The sequence below is a fragment of the Eptatretus burgeri genome, chromosome 18 (assembly GCF_056783735.1).
Source record: "Eptatretus burgeri isolate ZD-2024b chromosome 18, Ebu_testis_v1, whole genome shotgun sequence".
Classification (NCBI taxonomy): domain Eukaryota; kingdom Metazoa; phylum Chordata; class Myxini; order Myxiniformes; family Myxinidae; genus Eptatretus; species Eptatretus burgeri.
In genome coordinates, this window is record NC_140978.1 from 31,646,844 (window position 1) to 31,666,843 (window position 20,000).

General features: G+C 43.6%; 1 protein-coding gene across 2 annotated transcripts in view; it reads right to left on the reverse strand.

Moving 5' to 3' along the window:
• LOC147008823 (protein shisa-4-like) overlaps window positions 1-20,000 on the reverse strand; it is a 116,180-nt gene that overhangs the window by 88,222 nt on the left and 7,958 nt on the right. The window contains exons 1-3 of one of the 2 annotated variants that reach the window (XM_085863876.1): window positions 19,868-20,000; window positions 5,906-6,033; window positions 1,046-1,177 (exon numbers count right to left, since the gene is read on the reverse strand). The exon at window positions 19,868-20,000 is cut by the window's right edge and continues 208 nt beyond it. In XM_085863876.1, the coding sequence (XP_085720002.1) occupies window positions 1,046-1,177; window positions 5,906-6,033; window positions 19,868-19,917 (310 nt within the window). In that variant the 5' untranslated portion in view covers window positions 19,918-20,000. The remainder of the gene's footprint in view (window positions 1-1,045; window positions 1,178-5,905; window positions 6,034-19,867) is intronic. The other variant, XM_085863875.1, reaches the window with a different exon arrangement.

The window sequence follows — 20,000 nt, forward strand, 5'->3', positions numbered from 1 at the left end:
ATATATATATATATATATATATATATATATATATATATATATATATATATATATACATATATATATATATATATATATATATATATATATATATATATATATATATATATATATATATATATATACATATATATATATACATATATATATATATATATATATATATATATATATATATATATATATATATATATATATATACATATATATATATATATATATATATATATATATATATATATATATATATATATATATATATATATATATACATATATATACATATATATATATATATATATATATATATATATATATATATATATATATATATACATATATATATATATACATATATATACATATATACACATATATATATATATATACATATATATATATATATATATATATATACATATATATATATATATATATATATATATATATATATATATATATATATATATATATATATATATATATATATATATATATATATATATATATATATATATATATATATATATATATGAGCAACCTTGTCATTGCTCTTCAATGGATTATGTTGTCTGACATGGACACAATACATTGTATCCTTCAACTTTGAAAGGGGAGCAGCCACTGATGAGTGTGTCATCTGTCAAGCTGTTTTGGGTTAAGGTTAGGGTTAGGGTCTTCGGGAAGGGACTACAGGTGTGGGATTCCGTTCCGGGTTACCTTCCGGATGAGGGAGATTACCGGACATGACATCCATATTGCCATCCATCGGCCTGTTGGTGATTCCTCAATGATAATGCTGTATTGTATTTGCTGATACCACGACTTGTCAACATAATTTCGAGACTAAAACTATCAATCACAAATGGCTTTTGATAAAAGGCCCCAGCATAGCCATGTTTGTTATAGTTCTGGTGAGACAATCATATATTCCTGGAGTAATCCAGCAATCAGTGCCAATCCTCAACTAAATGGTACCTTTGTGCCCCACAAAAGGCCATCGTATCACCACTGTCTTAGAAATGTTTTCATTGTCCATTTGTACCTTGGGTGGAGTCCTGAGGAGGAGGATCCACATCAGACTCTGGTTTTGAAGTTTGTGGTTCTGCTTGCCCTGCTTCCGCTGTCGTCTTCCCCTCGGAGATCGGAACAGTAACTGCATCTGGAGGTGCAATCTCTGCATGTACGAGAAATTTAGCAAATATATGAAGGCTACTTTCAGACCTGAATATCATCATACAAGAAGGCTACTTTGCATCACATCTGAAATAATTTTATACCTGTATTACTAAAAGAAGTGTGTGTGTGTGTGTGTGTGTGTGTGTGTGTGTGTGTGTGTGTGTGTGTGTGTGTGTGTGTGTGTGTGTGTGTGTGTTTTGTGTGTGTTCACGTCTATCTGTCCTATTCTAAAGGGTTCCTGCTGCAGTAGAATAACAACACATGGTACCGTTGTAAAGGTAATAATCAATTGACTTGGAATAAAAATTAATGTCCGTTTAATCATAAGAATATGAGCTTTAAAACATGTCCTTTAAACAATTGAAGAAGAGGAAGCAGGACCTGGAGCTTTAATGTCGCAGTTGCAATGGCACAACAGCAGTAATCCTTCAGAATAAAGTGCAATGGACAAGGAAGGAACAAATAAAATTAAAAATAGCAACTGGCAGGGTTATCCGGTATTGCCCAGGTGATGGGGTGGTACTAAGAAGTGGGAGAAGCAAGAGAGCCGTCAGAGCTGAAAATTAGGCAGGTGGATCGGAGGCTGGAGAACCGATGGGGTGAGGGGGGGGGGGAGGTGCGGGGACTGTGTAAGAGGCAGGACAGCCAGAACACCAGTGGGTAAAGGGATCTTCAGGATCTTCAAGGGTCTCGGGGTTGTAAGTGTCTTTGAGGTCTTAGGGTTCTTCCAGGTCATTGGGGTGTTGAGGGTCTTTGAGGTCTTCAAGGGTCTTTGGCGTCTTACAGTTCTTAAGGGTCTTTAAAGTCTTAATGGTTTTTGGGATCTTAAGGGTCTTCAAAATAATTAAGTGTCGTAAAGGGTATTTGGGGTTTTTGGAGTCTTCAAGAGTCTTATGGATCTTAACCGTCTTTGTGGTCCAAAGGGTCTTTGAGGTATTCGGGGTTTTAAATAGTCTTACTTGTGTTTGGGGAAGTCAATGGTCTTAAGGGTCTTGTAGGTATTTTGGGTCTTAAGGAGTCTTATCTCCCAATCATGTATAAAGTCTTCTCTCAAGCATGTAAAAACAAAATGTCTTATGGTTCTTCGTGGTCTCTAAAGACTGAGTTTGTGGATGAAAATACACTGAGGACAACCCCCGGGTCAGACTTCTTCTGTATGACAAATTTGGTGTTTGGTGGCCCAGCGGTGTTTGTAAAAACCACAAACAGACAGACATCCAATGAATCTTATTTATTTGATTAGAATGCCATGCTATGGTTGAAGGACATATTAGGCTACTTTATATACCTAAACATGGCATGCATTTAAATAAACTGTTACTCAATTATGAAATGATAAGACAAACAGACATGAACCAGTTGCCTAATCGCACTTTTCACATCACATGCACAGGATAATTATTTGGTGTGGCTCAGCTGGGATTTGAATCACTGACCTCCCTGCCTTGGAGTAGACACGATAACCATTACACCACCAAGTCTGGTGATTTTTACAGGGTGGGGCATTTATATCTGGGGGTTTTATTATCCTTATAACTTTTGTTTCTAAACCAAATAAAATAAAATTCCTATAAAACATAGGCCACATTTTTCACGTTTTCTAAATCAATTTTGATTCTTTATTTCTTAAAAATTACAGCAGACAAATGGGCCCCTTTCGAATTTGTGCATTCAGGACAGCGGATCATCATATTGTTCATTACCGCAAGCAATGTCTCCTGATCAATAGAGCTGATGGTTGCAGTGATGTTTGCATTCAATTCATCGATCGATGTGGGATGTTCCTTATAAACTTTGCCCTTCAGAAATAAAGCTTGTGGAGTTAAATCTGCCAAATCAAAGTGTGCCTCATCTGTCATGATGACCTTGTTTGTGAAATTGGCATGCTCATTGCATTTTTTTAAAAAGTTAAAAATTTAACATAAAAAAAAGATATGCTCATTGCATTTAAAATGCTCTCATTATTAAAAAAAAAACTTTGAGGTATTATCTGTAAAACAAAGAAAACTAATTAATTATGCCAAGACTGCTTCCAGCTAGAAAGATTGCAAATGTGTCATATATAAATGCCCCAGCCTGAAGCTACAGTGCCTTCAGAAAGTACTTACATCCCTTGACTTTTGTCTCATTTTGTTGTGTTACAGCCCGAATTTAAAATTGATTGAATTCAATTTTTTTGTCACCGATCTACACAAAATACCCATAATGACGAAGTGAAAACATGTTTTTCGAAATTTTTACAAACTTATAGAAAATGAAGCTCAGAAATATCTAATTTACATAAGTATTCAACCCCCTGAGTCAAAACTTTGTAGAAGTGCCTTCGGCAGCGATTCCAGCTTCAAGTCTTTTTGGGTACGTCTGTATCAGCTTTACACATCTGGATTTGGGGATTTTCTCCCATTCTTCCTTGCAGATTTACTCAAGCTCGGACAAGTTGGATGGGAAATGTTGGTGACCAGCAATATTTAGGTCTTTCCACAGATTCTCTATGGGATTCAAGTCCGGGCTTTGCCTGGGCCACTCAAGGACTTTCATGTTCTTGTTTTGAAGCCATTCCAGTGTTGTATTGGCTGTATGCTTGGGGTCATTGTCCTGTTGGAATGTAAATCTTCACCACAGTCAAAGGTCTTTTGCACTGAATCAGTTTCTCCTCAAGGATTTTCCTGTATTTAGCTCCATTCATTGTTCCCTCCATCCTTACTAGTCTCTCAGTTCCTACCGCTGAGAAGCATCCCCATAGCATGATGCTGCCACCTCCATGCTTGACTATACGGATGGTGTTAGATGGATGCTGAGCTGTGCTTGGTTTCCACCAGATGTGGCACTTTGCATTCAGGCCAAAGAGATCAATTTCCATCTCATCAAACTGCAGAATATTTTGCTTCATGCTCTCAGAGTCTTTCATGTGCCTTTTTGCAAACTCCAGACATGCTGTGATGTGCCTTTTTCTCAGGAGTGGCTTCCATCTGGCCACTCTCCCATAAAGCCGAGATTTGTAAAGTGCTGCAGAGGTTGTTGTCCTTCCAGCAGGTTCTCCCATATCAGCCAAGGAACTCTGTAGTTTTGTCAGATTGGTCATTGGGTTCATGGTCACCTCCTTGACTGAGGTCCTTCTTACCAAGTTGCTCAGTTTGGTCAGACTGCCAGCTTTATGAAGAGTCTGGGTTGTTCCATATTCTTTCCATTTCTTAATGATGGAGCTCACTGTGGTATTGCGACCTTTTAACTCACTAGAAATAGCTTTATACCCTTCCCCAGATCTATGCCTCCTCACAATTCTATCTGAGAGTCTACGGACAGTTCCATGAACTTCATGGTGGAGTTTCTGCTCTGACATGCACTGTCAACTGTGGGACCTTATATAGAAATGTGTTTCTTTCTAAACCATGCCCAATCAATTGAATTGACCACAGGTGGACTCCAATCGAGTTGTAGAGACGTCTCAAGGATGATCAAAGGAAAATGAATGCACCTGAGCTCAATTTGCAGTGTCATAGCAAAGTGTCAATTTGGAGTGTCAGAGCAAAGGGGTTGAATACTTATTGATGCAAGACGTTTCAGCTTTTAACTTTTCATTAATTTGTGAAAATTTCTAAAAACATGTTTTCATTTTGTTGTTATAGGGTATTTTGTGTCGATCGGTGACAAAACACTTGAATTTGATCAATTTTAAATTCAGGCTGTAACACAACAATATGTGACAAAAGTTGGGGGCTTATAAAAGGGTGGGAAGGGGGGTTTTGCCCCATCTTTTCAAACAGGGAATCTTGCCCCATCTTACTCGAAGGTCAATGGAATATTTGTAAGGAATCTCATTTGTTGGCTTGTCTGCCGTTTCCATCTGAGCCCTTGATGCTGAGATCCCAGGTTAAAATCCCACCTGCTGTGTTGATTTGTTCATTGTCTTGTACCATTGTTGTTAATCATCTAAAAGTATGCTGATGGCTCCTAATCTTGTCCAGCTTGTAACATATGTACAAGCTTCTCAATGAGAGACATTATCAAAAAAAAAACAATGAAATTAAGGCCCAGGTAAAGGCCATTTGACTCATCAAGGCTGTCACACCTCAGCACTCTACTACAACAGGTAAATTGCAGCTGATACAACAAACCCCAAGTCGGGAAATGGGGAAGTATACCAACACACAGTGGCTTCCACATTTCAAACGATACCAGATGGGATCTTTATCAACGTCCACAATTATACAACCTTCAAAGATTGTATGGCATACTCCTTAATGCTCTGACGAAGGGTTAATGTCCGAAACATCAGTTTCTTGCTTCCCATGGCGGTTAGCATGCCTCAATGAACGTAGTGTTGACTTCATTCATTTACTGAAGTGTGGGACAACCGAAATAAATTATGTTTCCAAACGGTTACTCAAACTCCTTCCTTCCACAAGCAGCACCTACACCAGAAAGCCTGGTCTTGGCTTAACAGTGAAGGTGACTGACTTAAATCTTAAGATCTTAGGGTCTTGAGTTCAAGCCCCTGACATGCTGTTGAAACAACACCAGGTGGGTTGACTCAGCCTGTCATCCTTCTGAGATCGGCAAAATGAGTACGAGCTTACTGGCAACAGGGGCACTGCATCGGCGGCACAGCGGTGCTTCCAGAAAATGATGCAACCAGCAGCCACAGGCTGCATCCGAAACACCATCAACAACCATCACCATAAACTCCATAAATAACAGCAATGCAAGTTGCTCGTGGTGCACATACTCTGAGGGGATTTGTCACCACAAAGTTTGTAGAGACAGCAGGCTGGACAGCAGCAACAGCAGCCCATAATGAAGAGGGCGACAACAAGCGACAGTACAGAAACCACGACCCCAGCCAACATTGACGAGCTGCAAAGAGAAGGGCAGGATATTTGATGAGATTACAAGCAGGTACCATTTTGGCCACTGTACGTGCAGGTAGCTCTAGCCACGACATACGCAGGTACCATTATGGCCACAATAAATACAGGTATTATTTCATCCACAATACATAAAGGTAATGCTAATTTTTCATTGAAGTATCAAAAAGTTTTAATTGTCGGAAAGAATGAGTTGATGGCAAATGTAAGTACATAATATTGACAGGAAGATGTTCAGGTGCCTCACTAGAGAGGCCTTTTAAAATTATTTCGTGAATTTGTGAGACTCCTGTGGATTCCAATTCATTTCTGGCAAGGTAAAAGTCGTCCCAATGCTGGAAAATTATCTTAAGTACGAGTACACAATAGACTTGGCTTGGAGAGATATACAGTAGGGTTTTGAATGTTCACAAATTAGATGCACACGAGACAGCCGGCTTGATGTCTTCATCCCAAAGGATGTCAAGCTCCAACATGCAGCACCAAGGGGCAGTTTTTAGTTCATTGCAAATAGAGAGGGATTCGGATTCGGAATGACTTTATGGAAAATGGAGTGAGAGCAAAATTGGTAGCATGCAATCACAAATCCCACGCCATCACAAATCCCCACGCCATCACAAATCCCCATGCCATCATAAATCCCCACGCCATCACATATCTCCACGCCAACACAAATCCCCACGCCATCACAAATCCCCATGCCATCACAAATCCCCACGCCATCACAAATCCCCACGCCATCACAAATCACATATCTCCACGCCAACACAAATCCCCACGCCATCACAAATCTCCACGCCATCACAAATCCCCACGCCATCACAAATCCCCATGCCATCACAAATCTACACGCCATCACAAATCTCCATGCCAACACAAATCCCCACGCCATCACAAATCTCCACGCCATCACAAATCCCCATGCCATCACAAATCTCCACGCCATCACAAATCCCCACGCCATCACAAATCCCCACGCCATCACAAATCCCCACGCCATCACAAATCCCCACGCCATCACAAATCCCCACGCCATCACAAATCACAAATCTCCACACCATCACAAATCCCCACGCCATCACAAATCCCAACGCCATCACAAATCTCCATGCCAACACAAATCCCCATGCCATCACAAATCTCCATGCCATCACAAATCTCCATGCTATCACAAATCTCCATGCCATCACAAATCCCCATGCCATCACAAATCTCCACGCCATCACAAATCCCCATGCCATCACAAATCTCCATGCCAACACAAATCTCCACGCCATCACAAATCCCCATGCCATCACAAATCTCCACGCCATCACAAATCTCCATGCCAGCACATATTCCCCACGCCATCACAAATCCCCATGCCATCACAAATCTACACGCCATCACAAATCTCCATGCCAACACAAATCCCCACGCCATCACAAATCCCCACGCCATCACAAATCACAAATCTCCACACCATCACAAAACCCCACGCCATCACAAATCCCCACGCCATCACAAATCTCCATGCCAACACAAACCCCCATGCCATCACAAATCTCCACGCCATCACAAATCTCCATGCCATCACAAATCTCCACGCCATCACAAATCCCCATGCCATCACAAATCTCCACGCCATCACAAATCCCCATGCCATCACAAATCCCCATGCCATCACAAATCTCCATGCCAACACAAATCTCCACGCCATCACAAATCCCCATGCCATCACAAATCTCCACGCCATCACAAATCTCCATGCCAACACAAATCCCCATGCCATCACATATCTCCACGCCAACACAAATCCCCACGCCATCACAAATCTCCACGCCATCACAAATCCCCACGCAATCACAAATCCCCACGCCATCACAAATCCCCACGTCATCACAAAACTCCACGCCATCACAAAACCCCACGCCATCACAAATCCCCACGCCATCACAAATCACAAATCTCCACGCCATCACAAATCCCCATGCCATCACAAATCCCCATGCCATCACAAATCTCCATGCCAACACAAATCTCCACGCCATCACAAATCCCCATGCCATCACAAATCTCCACGCCATCACAAATCTCCATGCCAACACAAATCTCCACGCCATCACAAATCCCCATGCCATCACAAATCTCCACGCCATCACAAATCTCCATGCCAACACATCCCCATGCCATCACAAATCTCCACACCATCACAATCCCTGCGCGTCGTAAAAGGTGACTAAAAGGGTTGGCATCAGGAAGGGCATCCGGCCATAAAAAACATCGCCTCAAAAGGAAACCATGATGAGTACAACTGATGGGCAGGGTACAGCCCGAAGTACCCCGTGGGGGTCCTCACCCCCTCTCGTTAAAACTCAAGGTGGGGAACCCGATCGAAGCAAGGGAGGAAATTTTTCCATTTATGATGACCAATCGTCTGATGCCCCACGTGGAGATCGGTTTCAGAGGTTTGGTACATGGAATGTTGGGACAATGACAGGGAGATCTGGAGAAGTGGTTGAAACATTGGTCAGAAGAAGAGTGGACATATGTTGTGTGCAGGAGACACGATGGAAGGGAAGTGGTGCGAGAATGGTGAAGGGTAGGCAGGGACAGAAGTACAAGTTTATGTGGCAAGGGTGCCCGGAAGGCGTGCATGGTGTTGGTGTCATGTTTTCTGAGGAGTTTGTAGACAGTGTAGTGAGTGTGACTAGAGCGAGTGAAAGGTTGATGATGGTGAGAATTGTGATCGGAAATCTCTTGGTGAACGTCATCTCGGGATATGCCCCGCAGGTCGGTCGAAGCGATGAAGAGAAGAACATGTTCTGGTGTGCGATGGAGAAGTTGATGGAAAATGTGAAAGATGAGGAAGTTGTTGTGGTTGGAGGAGACTTGAATGGACATGTGGGAAGGAGTCCAGATGGTTTTGAGGGAGTCCATGGGGGTTATGGATATGGTGTGAGAAATGGAGAAGGTGAAAGGATCTTGGAGTTTGCTGATGGAGCTGATTTGTTGATTTGTAATACTCAATTCCAGAAAGCGAATAATAAGCTTATTACATACACGTCAGGTGGGTTGACGACAACCATTGACTACCTGATGGTGCGTCGGCGAGATAGGGGAAACCTCTGGGACACAAAGGTGATCCCAGGGGAGGAGACTGTTTCGCAGCACCACCTGGTTGTCTGCGATATAAGGGTGAAAGGTGCGCGGAGAATTCGGCGGGTGAAGTACCAACCGAGGATGAAGGTGTGGAGGTTGAAAGAGGCGACAGTGAAGGAAGCATTAAGAGAGAGGCTGAGTATGGTTGAAGATGATGTGGTTGAGCTTGAAAGTGGTTGGATGTCAATGAAAGTTAGTCTATTGAGAGCCGTTGGTGAGGTACGTGGATGGACAAAAGGACCACCGAGGCACTCAGAAACATGGTGTGGGGATGATGAAGTTGGAAAGACGGTTGAAGAGAAGAGGAAGAAGTTCAAGGAATGGCAAAAGGCAAAGGATACGGTGGAAGAAGAGGCAGCACATGAAAGTTATAAGGAAGCCAAGAAGGCTGCAAAGAAAGAGGTTGCAAAGGCGCAGGAGGCCCATAGGAAAATGTTTGGAGAACGCTTGGATTCGGAGGAGGGTCAGAGAGCGGTATTCAGGATTGCAAAGCACAGAGTGAGAGAGAGGTTTGATGTGATGGGGGTGAGTTGCTTGAAGGATGAAGTGGGACAAATCGTTGTGGACTAAGATGGAATTAAAGGAAAATGGAAGTTATATGGAAAGGCTGTTTAATGTAGAAAATGAATGGGACAGAAACATCGAGAGTAACGCAGTTTTAGGACCAGCAGAGAAGATAACTGACAAGGAAGTTGAGGAAGCTATAAGAGCAATAAAGAGTAGAAAAGCAGGAGGGCCGACGGGAGTTGTGGGAGATATGTTGAAGGCAGCGGGAAGTTGGGGTATGAAGAGAATGACAGAGATCTGTAATCTGGTGGTGAAAGAAGGCCGCATTCCAGTGGATTGGGAACTGAGTACCCTCGTCCCTCTGTACAAGGGGAAAGGTGACCCTCTGGACTGTGGCTCCTATAGAGCAATAAAGTTATTGGAGCATGGAATGAAGGTATTGGAAAGGGTGTTGGAGAAGAGGATAAGGAAGAAGGTAAAGATTGATGAAATGCAGTTTGGATTTATGCCAGGAAGAGGAACGACAGATGCAATTTTTATTGTAAGGCAGTTGCAGGAGAAGTACATGGAGAAGAGGAAGAAGTTGTTTTTTGGGTTTGTTGATCTCGAGAAAGCATTTGATCAGGTTCCACACGAAGTAATGACATGGGCATTGAGGAAGTTAGGAGTGGAGGAATGGTTGATCAGAGTAGTGATGGCCATGTACGAGAGAGCACGCACAGCTGTAAGGACGAAGGATGGGAACAGTGGTGAGTTTGAAGTGAAGCTGGGAGTGCACCAGGGGTCGGTACTAAGTCCACTTCTATTTGTAGTTGTGATGGAGGTGCTGGCTCGGAGGGTAAAGGAGGGTTTACCGTGGGAGCTGCTGTTTGCAGATGATCTGGTGTTGATTGCAGAGAGTATGGATGGACTGAAGGAGAAGATGAACAAGTGGAAGGAATGTATGGAGGCAAAAGGTTTGAAGGTGAATATCGGAAAGACGAAGGTGATGGCATGTGGTAAAGCATGTGGTGTGGTGGAAAGGACTGGGAAATGGCCATGTGCTGTGTGCAAGAAGGGTGTCGGAGTGAACTCCATTCAGTGTACAATGTGTGCTGAATGGGTTCATCGAAAATGTAGTGGGGTGAGAGGGTCATTCACCAGTGTGGCAGCTACATTCAAGTGTAAGGTGTGTGTCGAGGGAGCAGCAGATGAAGGAATTGTTGAGTTGGATCATGGAGATGGTGTGAAGCTGGAAGGGGTGAAAACATTTTGCTATCTCGGAGACATGCTGAATGGAGAAGGTGGATCAGACTCTTCGACGGTTGCTAGAGTGAGATGTGCATGGAAGACGTTTCGGGAACTGAGAGGCGTGCTGACAAAGAGGGGAGTGTCGTTGAAGCTGAAGGGAAAGGTGTATGCTACATGTGTGAGGAGTACGATGATTTATGGGAGTGAGACATGGGTACTGAACATGGAGCAGCAACAAAGGCTGGAAAGGGTGGAAATGCGAATAGTTCAGTGGATGTGTGGAGTATCGTTGAGAGAGAGGAAGACAAATGATGACCTGCGTAAGATGATGGGAATAGAGTCTGTGATGGATGTTGTGAAGAGAAACAGGTTGAGATGGTTGGGTCATGTGTTGAGGAAGGATGAAAGTGACTGGGTGAGAGGAGAGTTGGAAATGACTAGTCAGAAGTGGAGGACGGGGAAGACCGATTAAAAACTTGGCTAAAGGTGGTGGAAGAGGAAATGTGGGGAAGGGGATGAAGAAGGGGAGATGCAGAAAACAGGGTAAAGTGGAAAAGGTTGTCATGGGGCCCGCAAGGCGAACCCCTGCTTTAGCGGGGAAAATGGCCTTAAAATGCTTGTGTGTGTGTGTGTGATGACAAATCGCACCGCCATCGCAAATCCCCACACCTTCACAAATAACCATGCTATCACAAACCCCCACGCTATCACAAATCTCCAGGCTATTACAAACCCCCACGCCATCACAAATCCCCACACTATTACAAACCCCCACGCCATCACAAATCTCCAGGCTATTACAAATCCCCACGCCATCACAAATCCCCACACTATTACAAACCCCCACGCCATCACAAATCCCCACGCCATCACAAATCCCCACACATCCACTAATCCCCACGCCATCACAAATCCCCACGCTAACAAATCCGCACGCCATCACAAATCCCCACGCATCCACCAATCCCCACGCCATCACAAATCTCCAGGCTATTACAAATCCCCACGCCATCACAAATCCCCACACTATTACAAACCCCCACGCCATCACAAATCCCCACGCCATCACAAATCCCCACGCCATCACAAATCCCCACACATCCACTAATCCCCACGCCATCACAAATCCCCACGCTAACAAATCCCCACGCCATCACAAATCCCCACGCATCCACCAATCCCCACGCCATCACAAATCCCCACGCATCTACTAATCCCCACGCCATCACAAATCCCCACGCCATCACAAATCCCCACGCCATCCCAAATCCCACGCCATCACAAATCTGCATGCAATCACAAATCACCACGCCATCACAAATCCCCATGCTATCACCAATCCCCACGCCATCACAAATCCCCACGCCATCACAAATCCCCACGCTATCACCAATCCCCACGCCATCAGAAATCACCACGCCATCACAAATCCCCACACCATCACAAATCCCCACGCCATCACTAATCCCCATGCCATCACAAATCCCCACGCCATCACAAATCACCACGCCATCACAAATCCCCACGCTATCACCAATCCCCACGCCATCACAAATCCCCACGCTATCACCAATCCCCACGCTATCACCAATCCCCACGCCATCAGAAATCACCACGCCATCACAAATCCCCACGCTATCACCAATCCCCATGCCATCACAAATCCCCACGCCATCACAAATCCCCACACCATCACAAATCCCCACGCCATCACTAATCCCCATGCCATCACAAATCCCCACGCCATCACAAATCCCCACACCATCACTAATCCCCACGCCATCACAAATCCCCACGCCATCACAAATCACCACGCCATCACAAATCCCCACACCATCGCAAATCCCCACGCCATCACAAATCCACACCCCATCACAAATCGCCACAGCATCACAAATCCCCACACCATCACAAATCCCCACGCCATCACAAAAGCCCATGTCATCACAAATCCCCACACCATCACAAATCCCCACGCCATCACAAATCCCCACACCATCACAAATCCCCACACCATCACAAATCCCCACACCATCACAAATCCCCACGCCATCACAAATCCCCATGCCATCACAAATCCCCACACCATCACAAATCCCCACGCCATCACAAATCCCCACACCATCACAAATCCCCACACCATCACAAATCCCCACACCATCACAAACCTCAATGCTTCCCACCTTCGGCAAAGTTGAAAGATGCAAAAAGTTCCACCAGGAAAGACTCAATATGGAATTTGAAGTTAAAACTTTTTCCCCCTTTTTGACCTCTGTAACTCGGTCCACACTTGTTGGGGCATGAACCGGGTGTCAAATCAAAAAAAAAAAAAATAGTACATATGTCATGCATCCCCAAATGTTGATTTCGTTTACAATGTTTCATTAAAAGACCGTTTTAAATGTGATCGGAATTGCATTTTTTGGTATTTGACCTTTTGACCCCACCCCAGTCCCCAGGGGGACAGGGCCAAAATGATCCTGCTCTTGCATCGTTGTGCCACGTGGTGATCACAACTACCAAGGTTGATGAATTTCTGCACAAACACTTAGGAGGAGAAAACATGACGGACGAACAGACAGACAGAGCTGATTACATTATCCTTACCCCTCTACCCCCCCCCACCCCCGTTTATTTTTCAAAAATTGTAGAGATAAATATTTAAGAGACAGTGTTCTCCTCTAAAGCCGCTTTTTATTATTTTATATATACATTTTTAAATAATGCTGAAGCCTGGTGTTGGCTTCGTGGCTCGGGTGGCTTGCTTGGCCTATTAGGGCCCTGAGTTCGAGCCCCTGTCAACCGTTGAATTAACACCAAGTGGGGTTGACTCACCCTGTCATCCTTGCGAAGTCGGTGAAATGCTTCGGGTCGAATCTCAGCCCAGCTATAAACCATCATCCTGGTGTTTCACATGCACGGCGAGGCTTCAATGTTTGCACCGTCCCTTGGAAGTACCCTTCTGCCAGCACTAGTCGTTTGTGGACATGAGAGATCCCATGGTGTCCTTGCTGAGGAGTAGCCGAGTTATCACCGGCACCCTGAGGAAATTACATATTCCTGGTACCTTCAGTCGAACGTCAGGCTTGGCCAGCTGGATCATGAAAAACAAGTAAATATTCTTTAAAAAGCCTTCCCGGTCGACCCTGCAATCAGGTGGGAATATTTTGGACTATTAAATAACCAGTAGTAGTAATGTAATAGATCACACCTGGCAAGCCAAAGTGGCTGATTGTTGTTTTTCACCTTGGATGCAGGTATTATATAAACATGAGAAGCCCAGGAAATTTGGCCACATTAGGTCGGTGGAAAAAAAAAATCGAGGGAATGCATGATGGATGGTGGATGGTGGGTTGTGTTTTGGTTGTTTGTAACTCCAAAGTGCCCTCTACAGTGGTTCATCGGAGTCATGAGACTTTGATTTGATTTTTCAGATGAAACACGACAAGCAGTTCCACACAGAAGTAGAACTTATGAATCATAAATGTGGTGTCATAACCCAAGAGAAGAGCATATTGTAAGTTCAACAGAAATATTTAAAATATTAATTCACATGACAAAAGTGATAAATTATTAAGTTGGACGTCAGATGATGGAGAGTATCTTGATAACACTCTCCATTCGGATAAAAAATATATATTTATGATTAGTTTGAAACTTTTTGAAGTTGGGGGAGTGGTTTTCGTGATGCCCCGTCCACTGTGAGAGATTTTAACTTGCCCACACCAGATCATGATGAGAGAACAACTCGAATCTTCTCTGAGCTTTGATTGAACAAAGGTTTTGAAGGATAAACTGTCCAATTAAAGGTTGAAGAAAGCAATGGGGGGGGAGGGAGAGGGGGAGAGACAGAGACAGAGACAGAGACACACAGAGAGAGAGAGAGAGAGAGAGAGAGAGAGAGAGAGAGAGAGAGAGAGAGAGAGAGAGAGAGAGAGAGAGAGAGAGAGAGAGAGAGAGAGAGATGGAGAGAAAGAAGGGGGGGTGGAGAGAGACTTTTGTATCTTATTATTATAAAAATAGAAAAGAAAGCCCCCAAATGGGAGTTACATTTTCATTTCAGAGAAAGATGGAAAACCAAGAAACTGTTTCTGAAGAAAGGAAAGGATGAATCGGGTGGATTATGTACAAACATTTTACAAAAGGATAAACATTCCTCTCGGACTTTGCAAATAACTTCCTTTATACACCATTTTGATTCGAACTGTGGTCATCTTCGCGTTACTGAAAAGAAAGCAAAATCCAATTTAACACGACTTATTACAAGGTTTTGGAACAAAAACAAAGCATCTTCATCATTTACTCCAACACCATCAAGTTTTCTTTTCCTTGACTTATATACTGCCATCTTTGCCTGAGCAAGCAGGAAATTGGCTAACACAGCATTGGAATTTTTGTGTGGGATATCCATTCCAGAGATGAACACACAAGTGTTAAAAATCAAACCAAACCTCACAAAACAATTCCGAAGTAAAATAAATAAAGGTGCCAACCATTGGCATTCAACATCGATGTGAAAAAGGTTTTCAGATTTCTTACAAAAAGGACATTCATCTACAAGCAGATTTGAAAAATGGTGTAACAAGTGATTATAAGGAAGGATCCAGTGTACTAGTCTCCATTGGAGGTCACCATGTCGTGGTGGTACAGGAGGGTGATAAAAACCTTTCCAATTAGGAAAATAAAGGGGAGAACAAGGTAAGAGGTCTCTCCATCGAACCTTCTGCTGTGTTATTTGCCGTTGCGAAAGAAATTTTGCACAACCCAAATAAAGGTCTTTTTGTTTGGGAAGGCTATTGAAGCCTACGTTAAAAGGAGGACAAGGAAGAGGGCTGGCAAGAGAAAAAAACACATACGATTTCAAGAAAGGGAGAGAGAGAAGGTATTCGATGTGCATTGTGTTCATTGCTTTGGTGGTCTTGCTCCCAAGCAGGTGCGAGCTGTGTACATGTCCAAAGCACACTACATAATATGCATGCCACGATTCGAGAGGATCGCACACCTCGACCTTTGAACTCGACCAAAGCCGACCAGGCTTGCCAATGCATCAGCTCCGATCCAGCTGCCGTTTGGGCTGAGAAGATCTGCGACAGATTTAACGCCCTTGGCGGTAAAGCGTTGAATAAAACACCTATCAGCAGACATATCATGGAAAAGGGAGTTGTAGAACAAAGGTTCTTCCAGAAACATCTGTTTTGTGTAAGAATGTGTAGCTCTTGTTATTGTCAGAGCTTGCCACACATTTAGTATGCTCTGATAGAAACCAGAGAGGGGGGATGTGTCAATTTTGGAAAGGTCCATGAGGAAAAGAGAGTGGTCATAGCCTAGCCTCCCAGCCTGTTGCAAAAGGTGACGAGCGACGTTGACCCATTGTGGAGAGGGTCGCGTGTATAGCATGCGAAAAGCAACCGAGAGTCGAAAGGCCATTAGCCGGCTTTTTATGTCAACCAGGCCTTGTCCTCCATCGGTCAGTGGTAAACTGAGGACCCGAGGTCGCAGCCAGTGTTTTCCGTGCCAGAAAAAGGACACGAAGCACTTCTGGAGCTGTTGAAGCAACACCGCTGGAGATGCAGCACGAAGAACCTGTGCCATAAGGTTGAGGCCACCAGTGTGTTGATGACCAAGACCCTTCCACGATATGACAGTTGTGTGATTAGACCTTTCCATTTTTGCAGTTTACCCTCAACAAACTCAAGCAGACCAGCCCAATTTTTTGCTACTGTGGTATTATTACCTAAGAACACTCCAAGGTATTTCATGCCATCATTGGCGCATGACAATGGAGCAGGAAGTCTTGGCGCCAGGTCGTACAACGGACTGAGCCAAAGGGCGCTCGTTTTGTTCCAATTTACTTTGGCTGAAGAAGCCTTTTCAAATAAGGACAAACAATAATGAACGATGATAACGTCATTGATATCTTGTACGAATACACACACACGTCATCGGCGTATGCCACTACCTTGATGGGCCGTTCAAGCTGGGACAAACTAACCCCTGTTAGTCTACAGCGCAAAGAAACCAGTAGGGGTTCGATAGAGAGAGCATAAAGCAACCCGGAAAGAGGGCAACCTTGTCTAATTCCCTTGTTAATAGACAAAGGTGCAACAAGTTCATTGTTTATCTTAAGCACACTATAAATATTATTGTATGGTATTTTAATATAAGAGATGAAGGTTGAACCAAGTCCAAACCGCTCAAGTACTTCGAAAAGGTACCGATGGTCAACACGGTCAAAGGCTTTCTCCTGATCAAGGAGAAGAAGTCCTAAATCTTTAGGGTTTTCCTTGCACAGTTCAATGATGTCTCTCACAAAGGAGATGTTGTCATAGATGGAACGTTTTGGGACACAGAAACATTGGTCTTCTTTCAACAACGAGGATAAATGAGGAGTAAGTCACGATGCCAGGGCTTTTGAAAATATCTTGTACTCCGTGCATAACAGGGAAATAGGATGCCAATTTTCAATACTCAGCATGTCTCCCTTTTTTGGGATGAGGGTAAGAAGAGCTCGTCGGCAACTCCGAGGTAGCTCTCCAAGCTGGCAGCTTGCGTTCAAAGTCTTAATGAGTTCTAGACCCAATAAGTGCCAAAACTTCTTGTAAAATTCGGTTGTAAGTCCATCCAATCCAGGTGCTTTCCAAATGGCAAAGCTGTGCAGGGCAGTGCCAAGTTCAAAGGTGATGGGTCTTTCCAGTTGGGAACGCCCATCTTCACACAACACTGGCAGGCCTACGGAGATCGAGGCAACACTGACAGGATTTATTTGTTCCATTGAATTTATTTTTGAAAAGTATTCCTTCACGAAAAGTTTGATTTCTCATTGTGTAAAGATAATGGATGAATCTGCTAATCGCAGCTGAGAAAGCTGTTTACTGGGAAGACGTTTCTCTAAGGAAAATAAGTACTTGGTTGGTACGTCTGCCTCATTCAGATATCGCACCCTCATCCGAACTAAGGCACCACGTACATTCCTCTCGGTTATTTCCTTTAATAAGGACCGTTTCTCAGTTAAGGTTTTTTGTATGTTACTATTATTTTGTCCGATGACCCGTTGGAGTTGTAAAATCTCTAATTGTAATATTTTCTTAACTTCATGGTCAGCCCTTGTTGAGAAAAAACAATACTGTTGACAGAACCCTTTAATTTGGGTTTTTACTAAGTCCCACCATATCAGCGGGTTAACGGAACAGCTTAACTTCTGTTCTAGGAGAGCCGTCCAGAAGGATTCAAAGGCCTGAATGAAGTTGAGGTTTTCTAGTAAACTGTTATTGAATTTCCAGTGAGAGCTCCCTGGACGTGGTTTAGAGAGTTGAATAAAGACTCGAGCTCGGGAATGGTCGAAGAAACCAGAAAGCACGATATCGGATTTATAAACTCCATGTAATAAATGAGAATTTACAGAGATGCGATCAAGCCTCGCAAGTGAGATGTGGTTGTTTAAACAACAACACCATGAATAAGACCGATCAGAAGGGTGCTGCACGTGCCAAATATCATGGAGATTATATTTAGCAATGATGTTTGCAAAAAGTTTGGCGGCACATGGTTGGGGTTCCAGCCCGTTCCGGTCCCATGAAGCATTAATAGTACAGTTAAAATCTCCACCAATAATTAGACAAGTCTGTAAATCCAGTGTTTGCAGGAATTTTCTCAGTTCGGCAAAAAAGGAGATCCACTCATCATTTTTGCTTGGAGCGTACACATTGAGAATTGTGAACTTGATCTGATTGATAGAGAAGGTCACAGAGGCAAGGTGTCCACCAATAATATTCATAAATTTAAGGCAGGACGGATGGAAATGTTTCCCTAAGACAAGCATGATGCCTGCCTTCGACGTGGAGTTGTTACTGAAGAAACATTCCTTGTCCATAAATAGTCGCCACTGAGCCTGAACAGATCGGACAGCATGGGTCTCTTGTAACAAAGCTATGTCGAGACCGTTGACCTCCACCAACTGTTTAATTTGGATCTTGCGGAGCGGACCCCCACCACCATTAACATTTATCATTCCAATCTTGAGACTGGCCATGAGGACAATAATAGTTTCTAAGAATAAGATCAGAAGTGGGATAATTGATTAGGATCCCTTTTTGTCTTGGCAATCAGTTTTTTTAAGCGGTGACAGTGTGTCTGGTGGAAACCGAATAAGTCAGGCTTACGTACAATAGCCTGAGCACACTCAAGGAAGGACGGAAGATCTGGAAAGTATTCCGTCAGATTTATATTGCGTTTCCTGTATGTATTTTGTTAGAAGAGTCTTATTTGTTCAGGGGGGGGGGGGGGTAGGACCTTGACTGGTCAGCTTCTCCACCGTTTCCACCTGACTGTTCCTGTTTGCTTCCTCCAGGTCAGATTCGTCAGAGTAGAGTCAGTTTTAGTTTCCGAGTCACACAAGCTTGTACTGTCCTGCATATCGATACTGTCGTCAGTATTGATACACGGATCTGTACTGGTTAGCACGTCTATGTGCTCTTCCATTGTGAGAACATCTCCTGGTGAAGGAACGGAAATAATCGGGGGAGTTGATGACACGGAAACACCATCAGTGGATGTAGCGATATCGCTTCCCTCGACCGTATCGGTGTTATCGACCTCCAACGGCGGGGAGGTATACAGTACTTTGGGGGTCTCTTGTAAAACATCCATTTTAACATTTCCTGCATTTCCAGCTTTACCACGTGATGGACTGGGAGCAGTAACAGGGTTAACATTTGTTTCACCATTTCCTGTTGACAAGGATTCAGGGTTAACATTTGTTTCACTATTTCCCGCTGACAAGGATTCAGGGTTAACATTTACCAAAGTGACGGCAGGTTCATCACTTGTGGTCTGTGTACCACCGTCAATGGACTTTCCAATTGGAGAGTTTTTAACGAGTGAAACAGTTTTGTTTACTTCGATAACAGGTAAAGTGGTCTCTGTAAGGGAGACGTCTCTGTCCTCACCGGGAAGTAGGCTTAACTTGTTGGCCGTAGGTACCGGGGTCCGGGTCCATTCCGGGTCCATTCCGTTGGTACCGGGGTCCGGGTCCATTCCGGGTCCATTCCGGGTAGGCCTTGTAGAGTGATGTCAGTCACA